Below are 22,030 nucleotides of genomic sequence, written 5' to 3'. Positions count from 1 at the left end.
GTCCTTAATTGAAGTCAGTTGTGAAATTGGAAATAGGTCAGCCTCTGCTCAATTATGAGTATATATTGTTGAAACAATTTTCAAACCATAATGTACAGATTTTGTAGTTAAAGTTTATAAATCAGGTGTTAAGAACTATTTTATCAAAGCAATGAAAATAATTCTAAACATAATCAATTTATATAGTACATATATAATCTTACTTGACCTTAGTTTTGTTTTCGCTTTAAACATGAGCATAGTGAACGACAAGCTCATGTAGTACTACTGATGAGTTTGAACACAACACCACATGAGCCATCACTAATGATGGGAATAACAACACATTGTGGACCGGTGACACAGATTTGCGTCCATGCATTTAAATGCCCCGTCCTCAATGTGTTAATAGTCATCAAATAATTTTTTTGATAATTAAAAAGTATATTTATAACTGAACATATACACATTTAATATATTTATATAAAATATTTCATATATCTGTCTATAAATTATATAACAGTACTCACATTAGCATTAATATATTTTATTATATATTAAAGTGATTATAAAAAATACCCATTATATATATATATATATTATGAATTAAGCATATATAATGCATATTTGGATAATATTCTTCAAATGATTTTGGATTAAAAAAGATTAGTGTCACTTACTAGATAACCCCCCTCAAATGTTATTCTTTCTCACAGTATCTGTTTTCTACATAACTCTCAATTATAAATGAATTTGAAAAAAACAGTAATATTGATTTATTGTTACTATGTTTCCCCTACCATATTATGTGATTATCCGATGTGTAGAACAGCCTAGCAATTAGTAGTAGTTGCTCAATAAATATTTGTCATAGGAATTTCAGAGGAAAATTCTTGGAAAAGATACCTAGGTAGCTGGTCTTTTCCCTTATGTTAAGGTTGTTTGTAACTCAGATGTACATAAGAGGAAACTATACTTTTATACAATCAGCGTTTAAAGGCAGATCTTGGGCCACATCTGGAAACCCTTCCTTCATTACAACCTGCATCAGAAGGTAATACCTGTCTATAGGATTCTGTGCATTCTATCTTGTTCCAAGCATCCATTGTCATTAAAATAGGAAATCCAGTTTGAAACATGTTTGCTGTCCTTAACTTCTCTCTAGCTGCATCTTATGTAATCCACCACTAATGGGGAATAGGGCTTATTGTGTAATTATATTTTAATAGTTCTCCTTTGTATTATTTGTTTTCACACTTAAAAAGCAGACAAACAAAACTTGACAACAATGATTGGGCAGTTACCACTTTATTAAGATTAATAACACTTTCCTTTAAAGCTTTTTGTCTTTCCCTAGAAGTGAATGTCCAGACATTCCAAGAAGACCCACCTCCTCACAAAGTAGTAGTTAGAATATCTTCATGACATTCATGACATAGCATTCCCTGTGGACAGACCATATGGACAGAGCTAAGGCTGTGGAGGGCTTCATGAAGCCCAGTATCAAATTTCAGCTAGATGTTGTTAAGGATAAAAAGTACTCTAATTCATCATTCATCATTTCTGTAAGTTCACGCATTGAAATTGTGTTTCCTAAAGTTTTTTTCAAGCAAAATGTCTAAACTATCCAAAACTAAATTGTGGTGACCTTTGACAGTTGAGTTTAATATTTGATGCATTGCCTTATCACATACCACTCCCAAGCCCAGTGTTAGGTAGTGATTTGTGATTTTGCCTTGGTGTCAATTTTAACTTCTTACACTCTGAGGTGGATGTATGGAAACAGGTCAGCACCTAGCATCAGCTTGAGTCCTGCTTTGCTGTTCCTTCCTCCTTTTCACCAGCAGGATCTTTGCAGAAGTAAAAAAACAAAGCAAGAATGTAACACCACATGGCCATCTTTCATGAATGAAATTATGAGTGATAGCAATATTCATTAATTTGAAGATTTATAAAGGTCTTAGGACACCAAGGTCAAAGATCAACTGTACTCTATTAGTAGCTAATCAGAGCTACCTATCTCTAAATATTATCTCTTTATTTCACTTGTTTACCCTGCCTTTACAAATTTATGTCCTGTAGAGGCATTTTTTTGTTGTTTGTTTTTGTTTTTTTTAAAAACAAAAGCCAAGTTTATTTGTTAATTTCTTGCATTTGAAGTAATCCCTCGATCACACCCTTGGCCTGAGACTCTTTGCCATAATCCTTAACCACCACACAACTACAACGACTTTACGGGGTTTTCCTTCTCTGCCGATTTTACAGAGGCTGACCCATCCCCTAGCTCCTTGTTGTCATCAGCCTTAATTAAGTTGATTTGGAGTTTAGCACAGCGGGCCGCCACCATCTGTAGGTTCATCGCAGTTGGATGCAAGCATACAAAGACGGGCTTAGCGCTTGTCTAAGGCTTTGGCAGCTTCGCGAATTCCNTGTGCTAGGCCGTGGTGGATGAGGGCGGTCTTCAGCACCTCTCGTAAAGCAGTATTAATGTCCATTACACCTCCAGCAGCAGTGCCTTCCTGGGCCATAGGTGGGTTACAGGTGAAGCTAAATCTTGAATGCACTGAAGCCTCTGCCTCCGCTCTACTCCGCAGCGGCAGGGTAAGAGCGAGACATGTTTTTAATAAGAGAACACTTGTTGTAAAGGGCCATATTCCATCTGTGAAAGGATTTGCTCTTCAAAAGTGCAGTTGCCAGAAACCATCCACGTCCTGGTTTTCTTTTAACTATTTATTTTGTACTGCTAACTAAATTGTGTGTTAAGCCTTGAGGCTTTGAGAGGCGTTACTATACCTTTATATTTTAGTCTTTTGGATGTTTAACTAATTACATTGCACATTCATCTCTCCTAGAACCACCAAGACCCATTGCTCCACCCCAGCTACTGGGCGTCGGGCCTACGTATTTGCTGATTCAGCTAAATGCCAACTCCATCATTGGCGATGGTCCCATTATCCTGAAAGAAGTGGAGTATCGAATGACGTCAGGTTCCTGGACGGAAACCCATGCAGTCAATGCTCCCACTTACAAGTTATGGCATTTGGATCCAGATACTGAGTACGAGATCCGCGTCCTACTTACAAGACCCGGTGAAGGCGGCACAGGGCTCCCAGGACCTCCGCTGATCACCAGAACCAAATGTGCAGGTAAGACTGAATAGCAGGCCCCTCTGCCCAGTGACAGGATCTGGTATAAAACATATAATATGTATACAGTATTGAAACTTCTAATTATTTGTTAGTTGATGTAATCACAAGATTCTAAGAATTCCAGTGAATATGGTACATTGTAGCCATGGTCATGTCAATAATTTGGCTGATTCAGCAGCAGTGTGAGTATTACTGTGTATCTGCAATCTTTTCTTAACGCGGTAGTTTTGCTCATCTTGCTTATTTATATGCAGCCAAAATCTCTGATAGACGTAGGTGAATGTATTATTGAGAGAGGAAACCCTTGGAATTGAATCAAATACTCCTCCTATGTGGAAATTGTCTTCCTCGATAATTTTGTTATAGTCCGTGCAGAGGCTATATCTGATAACACAGATAATAAGTGTTAACTCTGACCAAGCCTCTGTGACGCAGCTTTCTATTCAGAAAATCCTGTTGTTGAGGATTATGCGAGCGGCTTGACAGCCAGCCATAGAGCACAGAGAGGCATTCCTTGTGTTTTTAAACCTTGCTACTGCCCTCCCTTTGCCTGAAACATAGTGGTGAGAATACTAGCATATGAATAAAACACATAGAAGGAATAAAATAAAAGTGACATAAAAAGTAATATACAAGTATAAACATGCATCCTTGTTCCTTATTCTACCATGTTGTTATAGTGGAAGAAATTGTTAGCTATTTATTAAAAGCCACTGAAAAGTTTGAGCATATAAGTTATTAGAGTGCATTTTTTTAGTGCACTGTTTATTTTGTTATTGAAAATAGTTTAGTTGAAAAAGGCATTTTTTATCCATCAAGCATTGTGTTGAAACACCTGCAGTTAGTTCATGGATCTATGTGTCTGGAACATTTAATGATTTAGGTTCTGAAAATCGAAAACCAAGACTGTGAGGATCTATGAAAATGTAAATGCCTATAAAAGTCTTTTGTTTCTTGAACATCTGTTTAGCATATACAATATTTTCGGGTTATCCACCAAGAATACTAATCTAAAATCAAAGCAGAGCCGAGACAATTACTTGATATACTGTCATCCTTAAGTAATTTTTAATCTGGTTAAATTTTAAATAAATTATTTACATATCATTTATATGTTTATATAGCTTATATTAATATTGAAAGGTTTTCATTAATAGGAAGTTTGACTGCTCAGCCATTCATCTCAGGCATTAGTCTGAGATTTAGGCAACAGAGGGGCATCTGATTTCCTGATGGGTGTCATGCATTGATTTTGTGGCTGAAAGCAGCTCAACCCAGTAGACACTGGGTAAGTCTCCATGGCTCAGCCTCACTCACACAATTTGCTTTTCAAATTATCTGTACTGCTAAATGCTTTCAATCTAGGTCCTGTGACAAGTTGTTTTTATTGTAGTAGGTGAACTTTCTAAGGGAGAGACAAGTTCACTCCACAATCGCACTAGTCAGAGAAATAATTAGAGAAATAATTTAAAGATGAGATAATGTGGATGCTAAGAGGTAGCTCACTCTGTCTTTCACAATGAATATCCGATGCCCCATGCTAACAGATGATGATAGCCATGAGGTCCGTTTTACTGAGGGTTTTGCCTACACATTTTCTAATAAAAATTACCTTTTCCCCCTACATTTAATGTTTATATAGGTATATAAAATTAAAATAATAGATGTTAATTTTCTATTCCAGTCATGTCCTTGACTTCCTGTGCCCAGACTTCTTCATTTCTAACATCTCACCTGCCTTCTTATTCTTTATTTTCATCCAAATAGACCATTAAACATTAACAGTACCACACTATTTATTGTTAATATAATGTAATTTTTGTTTAACCTAGGAATTATTTGGTTATATTGGTTATTGGTGTGAGGGCCAGTGGAGCTTGCAAGTAAATTAGATTTTGTTTCAAAGGTAGCTATGCTGTATTAAGTGGATGAAAACAACATGTTCACGAGAACTGATTTATCCCTATTGAATGCTTATGTATAGTATCCATATAAAAATGCATAGTATGGCTAGGAAGTGATTTGAGGCATTTTCTTTTAAGAATGATCTTATCTGTGTAGGAAAGGATGGAGTAAAAATAACACACTTATAACTGCTTTCAAATTTATAAATGCCTTGACATTTTGGAATTATATTGATTTTTTTTTCTGATTCTTTATCTGAAAAACATTTAATTTGTGGGCTCTGTAACATAAAGTGGTATCAGGCTCACTCTTAGTTTACCTTTCAACTATAGAAAGTTTATTTTTAAAACTATGTTTCACATGTGGTATGTCTTTGTCACATATGTTTATTAATTTATCAATTCCTTATAAGTTGCGTTTGATGCAGATTTTTATGTTAAAAAAGGTGCTTATAGACTAGATGCTTAAATACATTGTAGATTTGAAGAACCTGGGGTTAATGTTTTATTAGCAATGCCTGCTACACTTGCTCGATTATTACAAAAGGAGGGAAAGCTGATGGAAGTATATATTATAATTTTTAAACAGTCTGAAAAGTTGAAGTTAAGTATAAATAATAAACATGGAATATCTAAATATAGAGTGAGAATGTGATGTCCATCTACTTCCCTTTTTCAAGATCCATATCCGTTTCTCCAAATTTAAGATCCGTCAGACATTACCAGCACCATCAGTGGCCTCAAAATTCTCCATAATCTGGGAAAATGATCCTTTTGAAACCCCAAACATAACCATTGGAGACGTTTCCATCTAATTCTATTAAATTGTGCAAGCTCTTTATTACTGGTTTTACAAATCATTCTATTTTAATCAAGTCTCGGAGACTGCCACATTGTAGTTGTAGTGTTGAACCATTAATATTGTCTGATGAAATAAATGGTGATTATCTTGAAATAGCTATTTTAATATATCCTACATATTAGATGACCAAGAAGCCTTAAACATAAGTATAAAAATTTCTTAGCTGTGCATGTGTTTGATGTCAATTTCACATGAGTTTTTTGTAAATAACAAAGGAATGATGATTATTTTCTCCCTCTCAAAAATTCTTATTTTATTTGATGTATCACAGAGAAACAACTTTTTTGCTCTTGAGTACCAACCACAGAATAAATTAGTTACTATTTACTATGTTAAGCATTTCATTTTAAGGTATTTAAGCCATTGAAATTTTATTTCTGGCTATCGTTCATTTTTTTTTTTCTTGGCAGAAACCCATCAATAAATAATTTTACAGCACGTTAATTAAATGGATTTACTTATGTGTATCAGTGAGTAAATTTTATATTTCTATATGCAAATGTAGATTTTCATAGGTAAGTATTGATTAATACTGTTCTATAATCAACGTATAAAATTAATCTATCATATTTTATTTTCACATCAATCCTGTGAGTTAGATATATTATTAGCCCAATTTTGTAGCTCGTGAATCTAAGACTCAGGAAAAGCAAAACAGAACAATAACTTGTCTGACATCAGACAATGGCAGCTGGGGCACAAACCAATTTTCTGAAAACTGGTTTTTACTTGAAAAGCATGAATTCTTTCCCCTCTTTCTCCTACAACAGTTGATTTCTCCTCCCCTTTCAGAAGAGTATAGCATGAATAAATGAAAGTACAATAGGTAAAATCTGGGAGGGCTATACATTTTTAAAAATAGCATCTGCACGGCTAACATATTACCTGGAAAAACACAGTTTAATGTTTGTAACTTCACTTTTATTGAAAGTGCAATTTATTAACATGCTTAACCCTAAAATACATGCTGTGAGTTAAATATTTTAAACAGTTAAAATGTTTAAAAAAAAGGCTTTGCTTTTTACTTTCTCCCACCTAGTTGCCATAGCTATTTTTTTGTTTTCTTTCTAAAGTACCTTACAATCATTTGGTGACTTCAATGACCTGTGTCAGGGTCTCTCAAGTTAGGAGTGGTGGTAATTACAGCCTCTGGTGGCTGTAGCCACCTATGTACGCTTCTCTCATGCACCTAACGGGTATGACTATTTCACTCTTCACTCACAGCCTGACCCATGTTATTGTTCACATAATGCTTCTTTAGGCATTGACAAATTTTTAAAAAAGGTGTAAATGTGAAGTTGTCTTAAATGTGAAGTTGTCTTAAACGGGAAGTAATTCAAAAACTCCCTTGAACAAAGAAAGTATGCTGTTTGTTTGGTTTCTTGTTTTGTTTTGTTTTGTTTTGTTTTTTCATGTGTCTGTTTCCTCTGGGTATATACCATCTGGTATCGAAGCTAAGAAAATACAGTTTCTGTTTCTCTTATTAAATGGAAATAAAATATGCATCATCAGAAATTGCCTGCATTGCATGCGTTGGCAATCACATGTTAAAATTGCTCTTTTATATTGCCTTCTGTTCCTGGGTAACCCATTGTGGCACTGCTTTATGATTAACTGACATTTTAGCAGCATCTCCCTCATAGGGAAGGTCAAGAGTTCAGGGTGTCCAGAATGTAATATATGTACGCAGTTGGCAAAACTACTTTCTGCTCTGATATGGAAGTTCACTGCTCCTGGCGCTTTTCAGTGAAACATGCAGATCTATAATATGAAGCAGTGAAAAGGAGAGTGTCTCAACTTAAATGTAAACATTGACTAAAAATGCATCTTTCGCTCCTAAATGCAAAATTGAAGAACTAAACAAAAGAAAGCTCAGTCATATACCAGAAACCGCAAGGTGAGGAATTAAATTTTGGCCTTATGGCTACAGCTTCATCAGCAAAATGGAAGCATGTATCGATTTTTACGGCGGTCCAAGATAGTTATCAATCACGAAGACGAGGTATCGTTGAAACTCAGCCTTGAGGTTAAAAGAAAATGAACAACTTTTGTAAGAGCTCGTATGGTTTAACAGTGTAAGGATGACATACTATTTGTTTTAAATTGAAGGCTTACAACAATATTTGTTTTAAAATTTTTTGAAATGTATTCATGTCTTATATATGATCTTCATGTGGCTTCTTTATTATTTTTGAGCCAGAATTTTAAAAGACGATGTTATTATTTTGCAGTAAGAAAAAAACCCCTAAAGATAAAACTCTATAAGAAAAGTAATAGAAAGCAGTTCTTCAATTTTATTAAAAATCTGAAAGAGTAAAATCCTGTTTTACATTTTTCTTTTTAGTGAGTCACACCTGATTTTGATCTTCAGATTCTGTGGAGAATATTTCAGTTTGAAAGACATTTATTTGTTCAGGAAAAAAACAAAGCAAAACAAAATGCATTTCTTGGCTTTTTTCTTTGTTAACAGCACTGAGTTCCTTACTAGGTATTCAAAGTTATACAAGCAAAATGCCTGGCACCTCAGCCTCTAAGAGTCACCAAGCACAGACCTATCAAGAAAGAGTAAGATGCAAAGTGTTAGGAAGTTAGAGAAAGAAGCTGTTTTTTAAGGAAATGTTTTAGGTAACCTGTGCCCAGGATGGCTTTTAAGCTGGATCTTAAACATTAACTGAGTTTTTAAGGCTGAAAAGAATAGAAATTGAATTAAAAACAGAGAGAGCCATGTGTTTAATCCAGTAGTAAACATTGCTGATGATTTTGAAGTTCTGAAAATAGATGGAGTATTGGCTAACTCTAGAACTGAGGCTGCAGGCAAAATGTGGCAAGGTCTCACATGATACAGGCTGCTACCCTTCTGTTTTTAAGAAGCAGACTAACATTACTAGATTTACTTTTAGAAACATCATCCCATCCATGTAGAAGGTGAGTTAGAGCAAGGAAAGACTGGGGCAGAGAGACCATGAAAACATGCTTATAGCAATTTAAAAAACTATACTGGCTATAAACTTTTCTGCAATATGTCTCTCATTTTCAATCAGAAACAGGACATCTGCAAATTCCTGGAAAATATTGTCATTCTTAATAATCAAGAAATGTCCTTTCATTAAAGGATTTTAAAGACAATTTACAGGTGTGATCTAATTTACCTTATTGTTTGATTTATTTTTTTCAAATATGTGCATTTTCTGATGTCACTAATACATAGGCAAAACCCATCATATAACACCTTATTTTAGAGGAGAAAATTATGAAAAATTGGAGAGGAATTCAAGAGCTACTCTGTATATGATGGGACATTTATTTATTCCATAAATTTCACTGAGGGTCAACGTTGTTTACTTTGACATGTTTAGGACAGAAGCTAATAAGACAGGATTCCTGATACAATAAAAATACCAAGTACTTTGGAAAGCCAGAGACGAGAGAGATCATTTCTGACCAAAAAAAATAATTTTCCCAAACAATGTGTTTGAAAACAGTGTTAGCCTTTCTTTTCCAAACAGAGCTGGATTAACACTTCTGTTGAAGAAACCCATACATAGCCTTATCCGTAATTCCTTCACTGTGAAATAATGAATGCAACAATGTGAACCCGGTTGTCATCAATAGAATGATTTGCCATCTCTCTCAACACATAGGGAAGCTACATGGATAGATGGAGGTATTAAGTGGAAAATATAATTCATATTTTCATTTAAATCATCAAATTACTTTGGTTTGTTTGAATTCTCTGGGGTTCATGGATTATAGAAATGTTATTTTAAATTTCTATGGAGTCTATATATTCTAAATGTCCATGGGGGGCCTGGAGAGGGAAAAATGGGAGGGAGCTTTAACCCTGCTAAGTGTCTGTATAATGCTAGGAACTCCTCGCACAAGACTCGTGAAAGTTGAACAAATATAAATATAAAAATCATCTGTCCCTCTACCTTTTTTGGTTTTACCTCAAGCATGGGATGTACAGTTAACCATATATAGAGTTCATGGAACATTTCCTTGTAGGGGACATGATTAGTAGCTGTGTAATTAACTGAGTTGGGTTGCTTTGAGCTTAAAATTGTCTTCTTCTGACTTACTTTGTTGCTCGATAGCATTGGGTAACCAGTAAAAATGACACTATTTTTTATTTATCCCTAGTACTTTACCACAAGCAGAGTTGTTAATGATATCATTAAGTACTCTTTTTATTGGCTTCATTTGTTTTTATTGAATTTTGTATGCTATAATAAAGCTGACAGGTGGAAATAATTCGAATAACAGCATCAGTTCCCATTAAATGTCCTGGATTTTCTGTCTGGTTCTAGGTCTTTTATTTGGTACCAGGAAATAGGAATAAAAATGAAATTATATATTAATAATGTCTTACATGATAATAACACAAGAGTGTCTGAGTCAGAAAATGATCTAGATAGAATTAAAAAGCTATGGATCTAGATACTGAACACTAAGGGATGTGTTAATTATGAAGACCACTTTACGAGACTCAACCTGTGAGCACCAGACCTCTTTGATGGTGCCGTCGTGGTTACACTGGTGGATAGACTTGTCCTTGATTTTCTTCCATTTCATTCAGAGAGCCCACCTCTATTTTCAATTGTCACTCCTTGTTTTTTATTTTTTTTTCTCCTGTTCAATTATGATTTATTTTCTTTGCTTTGGAATAAGAAAGAAAACTCTTAAATCAGATTCTGGGGTGGGTGGGGGGGAAGCAGTCACATTTTTTTGGCTAAGAGTACTGATTAATGACCATTCTTGAAACTCATTTATCCAGACCCATCCGAGTTATAATTAGCATTTTTAGAGAACTTTGGTCACTCTACAATTTTTTGAATTGAAGAAATGAGTTTATAAAAATATCGTATTTTCATCATTTAACTTGACTCTTAATTGACTTAAATCTGAAGATGGGATAATGATCTTAGAATATCACTTTCTGGTCTTCACTGTCTTTCTACAAGATATGGCCTTATTAAAGCTAACATGCTGTTGGAATGACTCTTCCATTCATTCTTTTCCACCAGCCTGTATATAAACAGAAGAATGGGGGGGGGGGGAAAGCATTCAAAGAAAAGAGATAATGAGTAAATTCTAATCTCGAGTGTTCTCAGTTCTCTTAAACTTTGTGAGCTTCGTAAAATCTTCCAAGGGCAGAAATTCATGTCTTTTATGTTACCATAAGCAAGATCTGTTCAAATTCAGCTGTCACTACATATGACATGGCCTAGAAATCATTGAGTGATGTTTATTTTCATTTTCTCAGCCAAATCATCTAGGTGAAGTTTAAGTTGAATGCATCATTCATTCTCTGGCTTGGCTGTTATTTCCCACCTCTATGTAGTCCTTCATGGTAAAGGAGTAATAAGCAATCAGAAAGAACAGTTTATCTTTACCTGTTACGTACTTTATTTTTAAGTAGGCACTGTCTTCTGTTATGTTATATCCACCCCTCAAAATATACAAACATAACTTTTTTGTACTGTTACATGCGAATCTATAATATTTTATTGTTAAAACGAGGTGAATGTGTGTGTGTGTGTGTATGTATGTGTGAGTGTGTGATCAGTCTCTCTTTTAACAGTAATTGTAGAAGGAAAATGAACTAATTCATGTGCCAATTATTAGGTGTTTCTGTAAATTAAGTGCACCTTAAATGCTTGCTCATGATTCTCAGGGTATTGTTTACTGATAACGTAATTCTTTGCTATAATTGTTTTCTTCTCTAAGATAGACCTGGCAGCTGAATGAAGGAATGAATATCTAGTTTTGAAATATAAATGGCAGTAATCTTTGCTTGTTTACATACTTCATTAATTTTTTTAAAAAAGATTTTATTGGGGAATTGGAGGAGGGGAACAGACAAGTTGCTGTCCTTTTGTTCTTCAGTCTAGTTGTAGAGGACGTCACTTCACTGGCCCATGTGGGTATTATCATTGCGCTCTTCCCAGGTGAGGCAAATTGGTCGCTGGCCACTGGAGGTCGCTCACGGCATTTCTTGGCAGCTCACACCGGCTACTGGCCGCTCATGCTGGCTGCCAGCCATTCATGGTAGCTTTACGGCAGCCCACTGCAGGCAGCCCAGCTCCAGGTCGAGCTGTTGTTCACAATGTTAGCTGTAGAGGACGCAGCGTCACTGGCACTCATGTGGGATCTGAACTGGGGCCCTGCTGCTCAGAGCTGGCATCCTAAGCCAACTCGTAACCAACACACCACTTGGCCGGCCCTTATATTATACTTCATTAATTTTTAACTTCCTTTTTGCCTCCCAGTAAACTATAACAATACAGGAAATTTAAGAATATGTTTTACAGATTTAATTTTCCCAATACTAAACAATATTATCTTAAGCTTTTATTCATTTTATCACCTTTATATGATTGCATTTTAAAGCACAATGGTTTTGGGGAAAATCTTAACATAACTTGAAAACGAATTGGTGTATTGATGAATTTGTGATTTTTGGATAAGTATGTTGGAGTTCTCTCTAGTAATTTAAAAACTGCAAAATAAGTGTAACAATAGCTGTTTTTTCACCGGGGAGATGCACCCTTCATGCCATCATTAAATACAATATGCTGTAGAGCATGACGCTTTCTTCTTTCTAAACAAAAATAATATATTTATATCAGATATTAGCATAGGCTCTATGATTGGTTGGGCCAGTGGTCTTTCCTTCATGATTTAGTCAATGAATTTTGAATTCTTCCCAGGCTCTATGGTAGAGCAGGACATAAAGTGGTGAAGAGAGGACGACATTTCTCATTTATCTCATTTTAAAAAAGAAAAATTAATGGTAACTTAACTAACATTTAGTTCCCCTTGTAATAGGTCACAAAGTGTGGCAACTGACTCATCATTCTTTTAATTTTACTTAAAATTTATTTTTGTTCTATTTAATTTTACATGAATGGACCCTCCCCTTCCCCGCCATAGTTCCACCTCACATAAAGTACATCAGTAGAATACAGAACTCTGCTTCTTTTTAAAGCCACAGGGAGAAAACTTTTTCTCTAAATTCTCCTTCCAGCTGGCTCAGAGGGAAGACCTCAGTTTTTTAAGGCTAAGCTCCAACAGCAAACCAGTTACTTTTGGAAAGGGTCAGCTTTTTCATTTAAATTAGTATTTGATTTTTCAGCTTAATTAAACCCATTTGGGTTTTCTTTTAAAGTGTTGCAGTCAATGTTAGCAATTTGGATACCCCCTTAAAAACTATATTACTGAGGAATCCTAAAAAGCAGGATCATTGTTCCAGAGTTCGCTTTCAGGTTCTCCATCTCCTCTGGTGAATTCTGCATCGTGCATATGTGTGTGTATTGTGCGTGTGTCTTTCTCAAACAACAAGCTCTGCTCTGCTTAGGAAGAGAAAATGCGCCAGGGGTGCACTGAGTAGCCCTAGGGGGAGGGCGGTCCGTTGCTGGAAGTCCCCAAGTTTGTAAAGACCTCATTGGAATTTATACACCCAAATTATTTTTATAAACTATGCCGAACAAAGCATTACACCAAACTTGGCAACTACAGTTTTAAAAGAAAACACTTACAATGCTATAATGTTTATATAACTATTGCCATTTTTGTAAATGCAGTATTATTAATATTTTTCTCTATGCCTGTGATTTTTTTTCTTTAAGTTGTAAGTAGAAGATACATGCAATTTTATATTCTGCTTATTTTACTTGCCATCATATTAGCTCATGTCCTGTGTTTCTACAGGACATTCTAACCATCATCGCTAATGATTGCTCAGTATTCCACATGTAGTACTAGACATATGTACTACTAGAGTTTATTTAACCATTCTTCTATTACTAAAAACTTGGGCTAATGCTAATCATTGGCTACTTTAAATGCTAAAATGAGGATTATGCACATGCCTTTTTTGCTATATGGCTGAAAAGTTTGATACATACTGTATTGTATCAATGTTCTTTACTGGCATCAGCAAGGGCATACATGCAGTTTTAGTGCAAGAAATTACTCTATCATTAATCAAGTCCAATTCCCCCATTTATCACCATTCTGGGCACTTGGACTCAGCAGTGAAATGACTTGATCAATATTAAACCACTATTTAATGCGAAAACCCAGACTCTTATCCATATTGCGTTTTCTTGTTTTCTTTGACATAAGCATTTCTTGTACATCAGGCACTGCCTTAATGCTGGGCATTCTACAATGAGGACTGCTCTGCAACCGGAATCTAGGGAATCGTGGCCATAGTACTTCATATGCTTTGGGTACTTACTATGCACCAGGCAGTAGATTGAAACCCAGGCTGCCTGAGAGCATTTTTATGCTGCTGAGCTGCCTAGAGAGGTTAGAAGAGAGGCATGCAGGTAAATAATTAGGCCAGTAAGTGGTATAGTAGACGTGGTTTTCAGCTCCATGGGAGCACAAAGGAACCTTGAAATAAGAGTAGAATTTCATCAAGCCGCAGATCATTAGCATTATCAGTAATGAGTTAAAGTTTGTGAGTCAGTAAAATCTGGATTGAAAGCTGGCTCTCATACTTACACCTGGGCAAGGACCTTAACTTCTCTACTGTTTCATATTGTCATCTGTAAAATAATGATCAACAATTGAACTTGCCCAACTTGATATTTGTGAGGTAATCAGTGATAGGCTAAAGCTGAGAATTGATTGTTAAACTTTCAGGAATTTTGCCATATGGATGTTAAAATTAGTATTAAAAAATAATTATACCAACAATAATATCAATTATATTTTAAACAAAAGTAATAAGCACTCAAAACATCCTTATTATTTTAATATAATGCACCATTATCTATGATCTTGGGGCTATTTGTATCTATTTTATCTGTCCGTTGGAGATACTATAGAATGATACACTAAAGTTCATCTCTCCCAATTCTGTCTTGTGGAACTTAAACTTGTAGTGGGAGTATTACAGCATGGAAATTGGAAAAGGCTACAAAATCAGGACATTTTTCCTCACCACCTCCTCTGTTTTCTGGAGAGCCAAAAACAATATAAAAGTGTTAAACATTTTCCTGCGCACCACTAGAGCTAACGCATGCACAGTGCTTACTTAGCACATATAAGAAGCCCACAATAAGTAGTAGCCATTACATTACAAGCCATTTCATTAAAAGTAACTTTTCTGATTTTTTTTTTAAGATTTTATTGGGGAGTTGGGGAAGGGAACAGTATTGGGGAATTGGGGAAGGGGAACATTGTGTTTTTCCAGGACCCATCAGCTCCAAGTCAAGTTGTTGTCCTTTAATCTTAGTTGTGGAGGGAGCAAGTTCAGCTCCAAGTCCAGTTGCTGCTTTCAATCTAGTTACGGAGGTTCGCATCCCATGTGGGAATCGAACCGGCAACCCTGTTGCTCAGAGCTCGTGCTCTAAACAATTAAGCCACCCAGCTGGCCCTTTTTCTGATATTTTAAAAATTATAAACATGCAGAAAATCTAAAAGAATTATTCTGTGAACACCCAAAAATCTACCACTGTAATTTACCTTTTGCTAGATTTGCTATATCACACACACACACACACACACACACACATATATATATATATATATATATATATATCCACTTATTTTTTTTTATTCATCCATCTGTCCATGTTAATTTTTATAAGAAATACATTGAACTACTTTGTCCAAGGGAGTGATTTTTAAAGAATAAGTAGTTTGAATGCTTTTTATTAAAACACTTTACGTTTTTTTTTGTTTGTTTGTTTTTTTTAGAAATGATTCTCTAGTGGTAGTTTAGGGGGAAAGTTGGAAGGTTTCAGGGAGATTAGAAGGCAGCTACATCAGTCTAAGCAAAAACTGATCAGTGCTTGAAGTGAAGCAGTAGAGATAAGAATTCCAATGAGGAGGCAGAGTTGAAAGAGATTGGAGATGTACAATTAGTAGAATTTTGTGACACACTCGAAGTGAGTTCTGGCTTGGCGTGTTAAGGTATAGTGACAGGTTTGAAGTTGAAAGGGTAAAAACATTGGGGAAAGTGTTAGAAAGCAAGTAGCTATGTTGAGTTCCAGAAGTGGGATACTGGGTAGGTATTTATATTCATGGGTCTACAGATCAACAGAGAGTCGACTGTGCAGATTTCTCTATCATCACCATCTCATTCATGGTGTCAGAGTCAGGGGTGTGCTTTCCTTGAGTTAGAAATTCAAGTAAATTTCATTCAACCACATTTTAAATATCATACTCCCCCCCCCAGGGGAGATTATACTGTATACATTAGTATTTCATGGCATGAACTATTCAGATTACTGAAACTGTTAATTTTTTTTCTTAGAAACAACTTTAAAATATATAACGGCTGTTTTGTACTTAAAAACGCATTAAACATGTTCAGTATATGCTTTATAAAGACTGATTTGTTTGTCGAATGATGACATCCATAGGTGTATTTTAAATGTTTCCCGTAATGGTCAGCTCATAGCATTAAGCCAAGGGCATAATCAAAATTTGGTTTAGTGTAGATTTTCACCAGCTGATCCTAGGCGAACTTGCAAGTAGGCTAATGCTGCTGAGTGCATTTCTATCTTCTTTCCCATATTGTTTGCTGACCTCCCATGGTACCTCACCTCAAAGATTCTTGGAGCTCTTTTTCAGAGTGTCACCCGTCAGGCATCTCTACACCACAACAGAAGAGCATGTGTACCAGGGATTAGCAGCAGTGCCAGCGTGCTCATTCTTTGGGATGCTTGTATGGGACAAAGAGAGTTGCATTGATACCTTGCTAGAACTTTGAGTTATAAAAACTTGTTTTTTTATTTTTATTTTCTGTCAAATCATACACTTGAGTGTGAATAATTAGTCTAATTCTTTAAATCCTCAAATCAGAAACCTTTGTAGGACAAACTTAAATATCTAGACTTTCCAAGGAATTTCACCGAAGCAGAAGAAATAAAGCATGTGTGTATTTAAGTGAAGATCAGAAAACAAGTGTTTGTATACTGTCAACAATTTTAGTGGACTGTTCTTATGAGCTAAAAAATAGGTCAGCAAGACTGAGATTGTATTATAAAACAATAGTACAATTATCACCTGAAGGAAATGACCCTATAATTGATTTATTAAAACAAAAACGGAGACTTTTTAGTGATTCATTCCTTAAACTGTTCCTTAGACTTTGATTATAATGCTAATTATATGGGATAGGTTAATTACATTTCTACTTTTTAAGCTGAAGACGTTTTCTCTTAGTTGCAATATTTTTATAATTGTAATTTTGTAAATCAGTAAGCTTTTTTAAAGTTATGTTTAGTGTAATCAGTTATTTAGTTGTGTACAAATTTTAATGAAAACTTATCAAAATATATTCTAAAATTAGTTGATCAATTCCTTTGTTACCTTATAACAAGTTGAGTTAGCATCACCTCTTTTATGAAATTGCAATGAGAGAAAGTGTCAGATATGGAAATCTGCTAAGCTCCTGGAAATATGTTTTGAGATAAGCATATATACATATGTTTGTAACAATAAAGTTAAAATTGGGTAATATTACTGTTATCTTGAATTTAAAGTCAATAATTGATCTGATGAAGAAATTCGCATTGTTAGAAATAGTCTTTGAAAAAACAGAAAGGTATAATACAGCCCTTTAATATACACAGTATTCAAAAGTATGAACAGTAGAGATGTAACTGTGCCTGCATGTAACAGAGCAGTGAAACAGAGCTTCTACTATATCACAAACAGTACATAATATTTTAATTTTCATGAGACTAGTAAAACATTTGTTACACTGTGGTTTTTAACAAGGAATAGTGTAAATGTCTCAGTTAAAAATATATTCTCAGCTTGGACAGGTGGTATTTAAGGAGTTTGGAGTGAGAAATGGCTTGGCAGTGTAACAAGGCATATTACAAGTGCCTACCTTGAAAGGCAAAAAAAAAAAAAAAAAGAAAGAAAGAAATAGACATTTTCCATTACTACCTACTGTTAAGGTGCTTGCATTATCCCCTAAACAACCTCGTGCCTGTGGCAGTAATCATGCACTGTCATTTTTTCGTATTAATGTGAAAGTGCAGTTCAATCTTTTTGACAAATATGGCATCGCTTCTGGCTGGGCAGAATTTTTGTCACTCAAACCCAGTTGATGTATAAGTAGGTTATGACATGCTGGCTGAAATGACTTTGGATGGACTGTATTGAGGAAGGTAAAGTTTTACTTAAGGGGTTATTTTTCTTTCCATTTCCCTTTCCTTCTCTCCCTCCCCTCCCCCACACTTCCCCCTCTTCAGATTCATCCTACTTCCTTGTTTCTTTATAAGCTATATCATTCTACCCAGGTAATGGTTTATAGAGAAACCGAGGGAAGCTTTCCTTGGAAGTGTGCAATTTGCTTCTTTGAGTTATTATTTTCTCAATTATGTGTGTGCATATGATAATGCACACCAGTGCACAATCTAAGGGATTTACAAATTTTTCATCTCTTATAAGGCAGCTTGTTTTCTAAAAAGGTCTATTCTAACCCTGTAGGGTTTTTATAACCCTAGCCCTTAAAGTCATTCATAATCTGTCAGCTTGTGTGAAATGTGAACATTCTTCTGCCTTTTCAGTTTTGTAATTTCTTTAGTTACAGGTTTTGTTCTCCTAAGGTGCCCTTTCAATCATGTGTGGTTTGGAAGTAGTTTTTTAAATTTTTTTCTTCTTTGGTTGTTACATCTATATTTCTCATGGAGTTGAAATGAAAGGTTTATTACATTATTACTTTAAAAGCTGACACATGAATTCTCCGTGCTAACTCCCAAAGTGGCACTCCTGAGAAAGAGGTCATTTCTTTGGTAACTTAATATGCCAGGTAAGATCTGTTTGTACTTTAAATAAAAAGCTATTGAGTTAGGAAATAGTATCTTTAGAAAATGCAGACTAAAATCAATAGTTTTTCTAACTCCCCAAATAAGATTATTAAGGAATTGCCCATGCTTTCAGTTTCTATCATTCTCTCCTAGTAGACTATGCTGAGTAAACATATAGAAATACAGATACTGATATAGATGTGGGTTCCTAGCAATTCAGTGTAGACATAGACACTGAAGATGAGGATCTCTTCCTCCTTGTTCATGTGTTTGTGGCCTGCAGGGAGTCTCGCCTTCCCAGGAACACTCAAGCTCCTACAGGCAACACTCTGGAGCTGCCTTCGTCCGCTTTTAGTAGTCGCGGCATTACCTTACTAATTATAGTTAACTTTGTATTATTCAAACTTAACACTTTAATTATGATATTTAAACTAATACTTCAAAAAATCTATTTGGCCTTTTAAAAAAATGTCAGTCTTATTCAATACATTTTGAGAAATAAAACAAAACAGATTGGAAAAACTCCTCTTATAACATGAAAATATTCATTAGGATTACAGCATTTATTTTTGTCACAGCTAATGTATTTTGTGTTTTAAGTCAAACGTAATTTTTTTTGGCTCTCATATATATTGTTCTGGAAAGTGCATGGCATTTGTTATAAAAATGTTTTCATGCATGATCTCAATTGTGATGTTTGTGTTAAAATAAGACACACATTTTTAAATTAACATGGTATATAGGTGTAGAAATTGGCAAGAAATTAAATGCTCAATATAAGGAAATGATTTTATAAATTACACCTTATCTATGTAAAATATTATATACCCATTAAAATGATATATACAGCCTTAATTTGTATATAGTATAATGTTAAGTGAGAAAATCAAGGTATGACAACATAAGAATAAAAATCAGATAATCATTTTATAGGTATTTTTCTTATTTTTTAACATTAATACAAATCATTTATAAAATTAAATACTTATTAAAGAAGAAAATTTACCAAGTACAAAGTAGAAAGAAGACATTAATCTTTAGTGATGGACACAATTTAACTAACTCAAGGTTAACTTAGACTGTCTGACTTTGGTCATCATATCTCTAAATTTGGGGTGATTATACTAACAAAAAGGGTCTATGTAGAGACTATGCTAATAATATTGCAGGTTAACATTGAAAACTTAGTTAAGGATACACACAAACACACATTTTTCTGTAAATAAGTATAATTGAGGGTTTTAGGATGTCATGTCCTTTAAACCATGCAATTAATTTAGGCTTGGGATGTTTTTATTTTGAGCAAAATCTTTTTTCCTTTTCATTTCAGTCAAAATACTTGAAAGAATGAAATAGGACTGTTACAGATTGGGAGATGTACAAGGCTTACTCCTAAGACTGTGCTTGTGTGAGAGAACATGTTTTCTGGCACTCACGGATCATTCAGCAGCGTTTTTATTCCGGTAACTTAGTTTGGAAGGCATTTCAACTTCTGAGTGCCGTTTTTTTATTTTCAGGTTGAAAACATATAACTTTGCTGTGATTTTAGAATGTTGTTTTTAAATTAGACCCTGAAAATTTTCAGAACTGAAAATATTTGGCCCTGGACTAGAACTGGTTAAATTTTTATTTAAAGGTAGGTTGTAAGTGACAGTAACTACATTGACAAATTTTTATTTAGTATTTAATTCAATACAATCCTAGGTCAGGTGCAGCAGGTAGAATCAGGTTCTAACCTGAATTTGGAGAAAGGCATATAAGTAGAAATAACATTACAAAAGTGAGTTTATCAGTTGTGGATGGCAATATTAACAGTACAGTATGTCATAATAGCAATCAAGTTTATTAAGTGCCTATTCTGCTTTTTAATTTTGACCTACTAAATACTTAAAAGTAGAGAATCTTAATATACTTGGGCAGCTTGGTGATGCAATTTTTCCAAAAATTATATAGGAATAATTTCTCTATAGGAAAGTTTGTTATAACCCACCCTGTGATATGACCCATTTACCTTTGGATAGTAGCCAAGTAATGTAAAACATAGTTTATTCGGGAAGGAAGAATACTATGGAAAACAAAGTAAAAAATATCAAAATATCTCAGATGAGAAAGACCCTAGAATTACAAATAGGAAAATAATTTTATATATGCTTTTTGTTCAGTTTAGAAGTGAATCATTACATTACCTTTTCATGTTAAATAGTAGTAATAAACTTTTTAAACTTATGGTATAGATTTAAATTTAAACTTGTATGTTTAAGATTTATTTCGTTTGTTGGAGTGCTTGCTGGCAAATAGCATATTTATGTAGTCTTTACTATTAAAATTAGATTATTTTTTTCCCTGGCTGTGTTTATATTTCTGTGCCATTTTGCTCTTCTGACCAACCAAATTTTAATAGTTTTGTGTTGTCATGATTTTTTTTTTTTAATATTTGTGTGTAGGGCATAGTATACATAGGCTATGTCTCAGTTAAAACACCAGGGTGATTCCAAAGATGTTTTTTGTTATCATTGTTTATTTTGGAGAAGTTGAATATTTTATCCTGAAATGGTTATACTTTATTTCTATTTGTTGCTTGATGTCATTGATTACACAAGTGAATTTAAGTACATTAAAAAGAATAAGTAGCCATCATTTTATTATTTATATAATTACATAAGAATATATGTGGTATTTACCTCCTTCATAATTTCAAGAATAATTTGAGATTGTTTACTAGAACATACAAAGTTGAACAGAAGAATATTATGTTGATATTATGGAGGGGAGAGGGACACTAGGGACAAAATGGATTAATTTCAGGGGTTATGGGAATATATAAACATCTATGTCATAGAATCTGGTGTTATAAGTGGAGATCATAGTTTTGAGTATTACTAATAAAAGTAAAATCAACAGTTTTTAATACATTAATTCAATTAATAGCTATGATGTATATTATTTATAATACAAGAACTAATGTTTCAATCACTTATAGCATTCTAAGAACTATGTTCAGTATTTGACACATGATTGTGTTATTTACCATTCAGTGACCCTGCAGTGTGGTGATATTGTTATATTTTGCATATGTGGTAAAGGAATCGCAGAGAAGTGTTTTGTCCAAGGTCACACTAACTATGGTTGAGCTTGGGTGTGAATCCAAATGCTTTTACTCCAAAATCAATAATCTTATCCGCAGAAGTCACAGTTTTTATAAGGTAAAATAAATCAGTTGCTTCAGAAAAATATACCTTGTCTTAATTCTAAGGATAAGAACAAAATATCTTCTGTGGGTCTCAGGCTTGATTCAAGGATAATATGGAGCCATCTAGAGAAATGCCTGTAATGCCTCTCCTTCAGGCAATCCTT

At 34.4% G+C, this 22,030-nt stretch overlaps 1 protein-coding gene and 1 pseudogene across 1 annotated transcript in view; one reads left to right on the top strand and one right to left on the bottom strand.

Moving 5' to 3' along the window:
- The window catches only part of LOC109375345 (receptor-type tyrosine-protein phosphatase kappa-like), a 347,967-nt gene extending 327,896 nt beyond the window's left edge, over positions 1-20,071 (top strand). Inside the window, exons 7-8 of the mRNA XM_019630700.1 lie at positions 2,832-3,125; positions 20,007-20,071. Of these exons, the coding sequence (XP_019486245.1) occupies positions 2,832-3,125; positions 20,007-20,032 (320 nt within the window). The 3' untranslated portion in view covers positions 20,033-20,071. The remainder of the gene's footprint in view (positions 1-2,831; positions 3,126-20,006) is intronic.
- Positions 1,780-2,507, bottom strand: LOC109375346 (40S ribosomal protein S12 pseudogene; annotated as a pseudogene).
- Positions 20,072-22,030: the final 1,959 nt, after the last annotated feature.

The sequence above is a fragment of the Hipposideros armiger genome, unplaced genomic scaffold (assembly GCF_001890085.2).
Source record: "Hipposideros armiger isolate ML-2016 unplaced genomic scaffold, ASM189008v1 scaffold_934, whole genome shotgun sequence".
In the NCBI taxonomy this organism is placed as follows: Eukaryota; Metazoa; Chordata; class Mammalia; order Chiroptera; family Hipposideridae; genus Hipposideros; species Hipposideros armiger.
The sequence above is the reverse complement of the archived record's forward strand: the minus strand, read 5'-3'. Positions and strand labels throughout refer to the sequence as shown.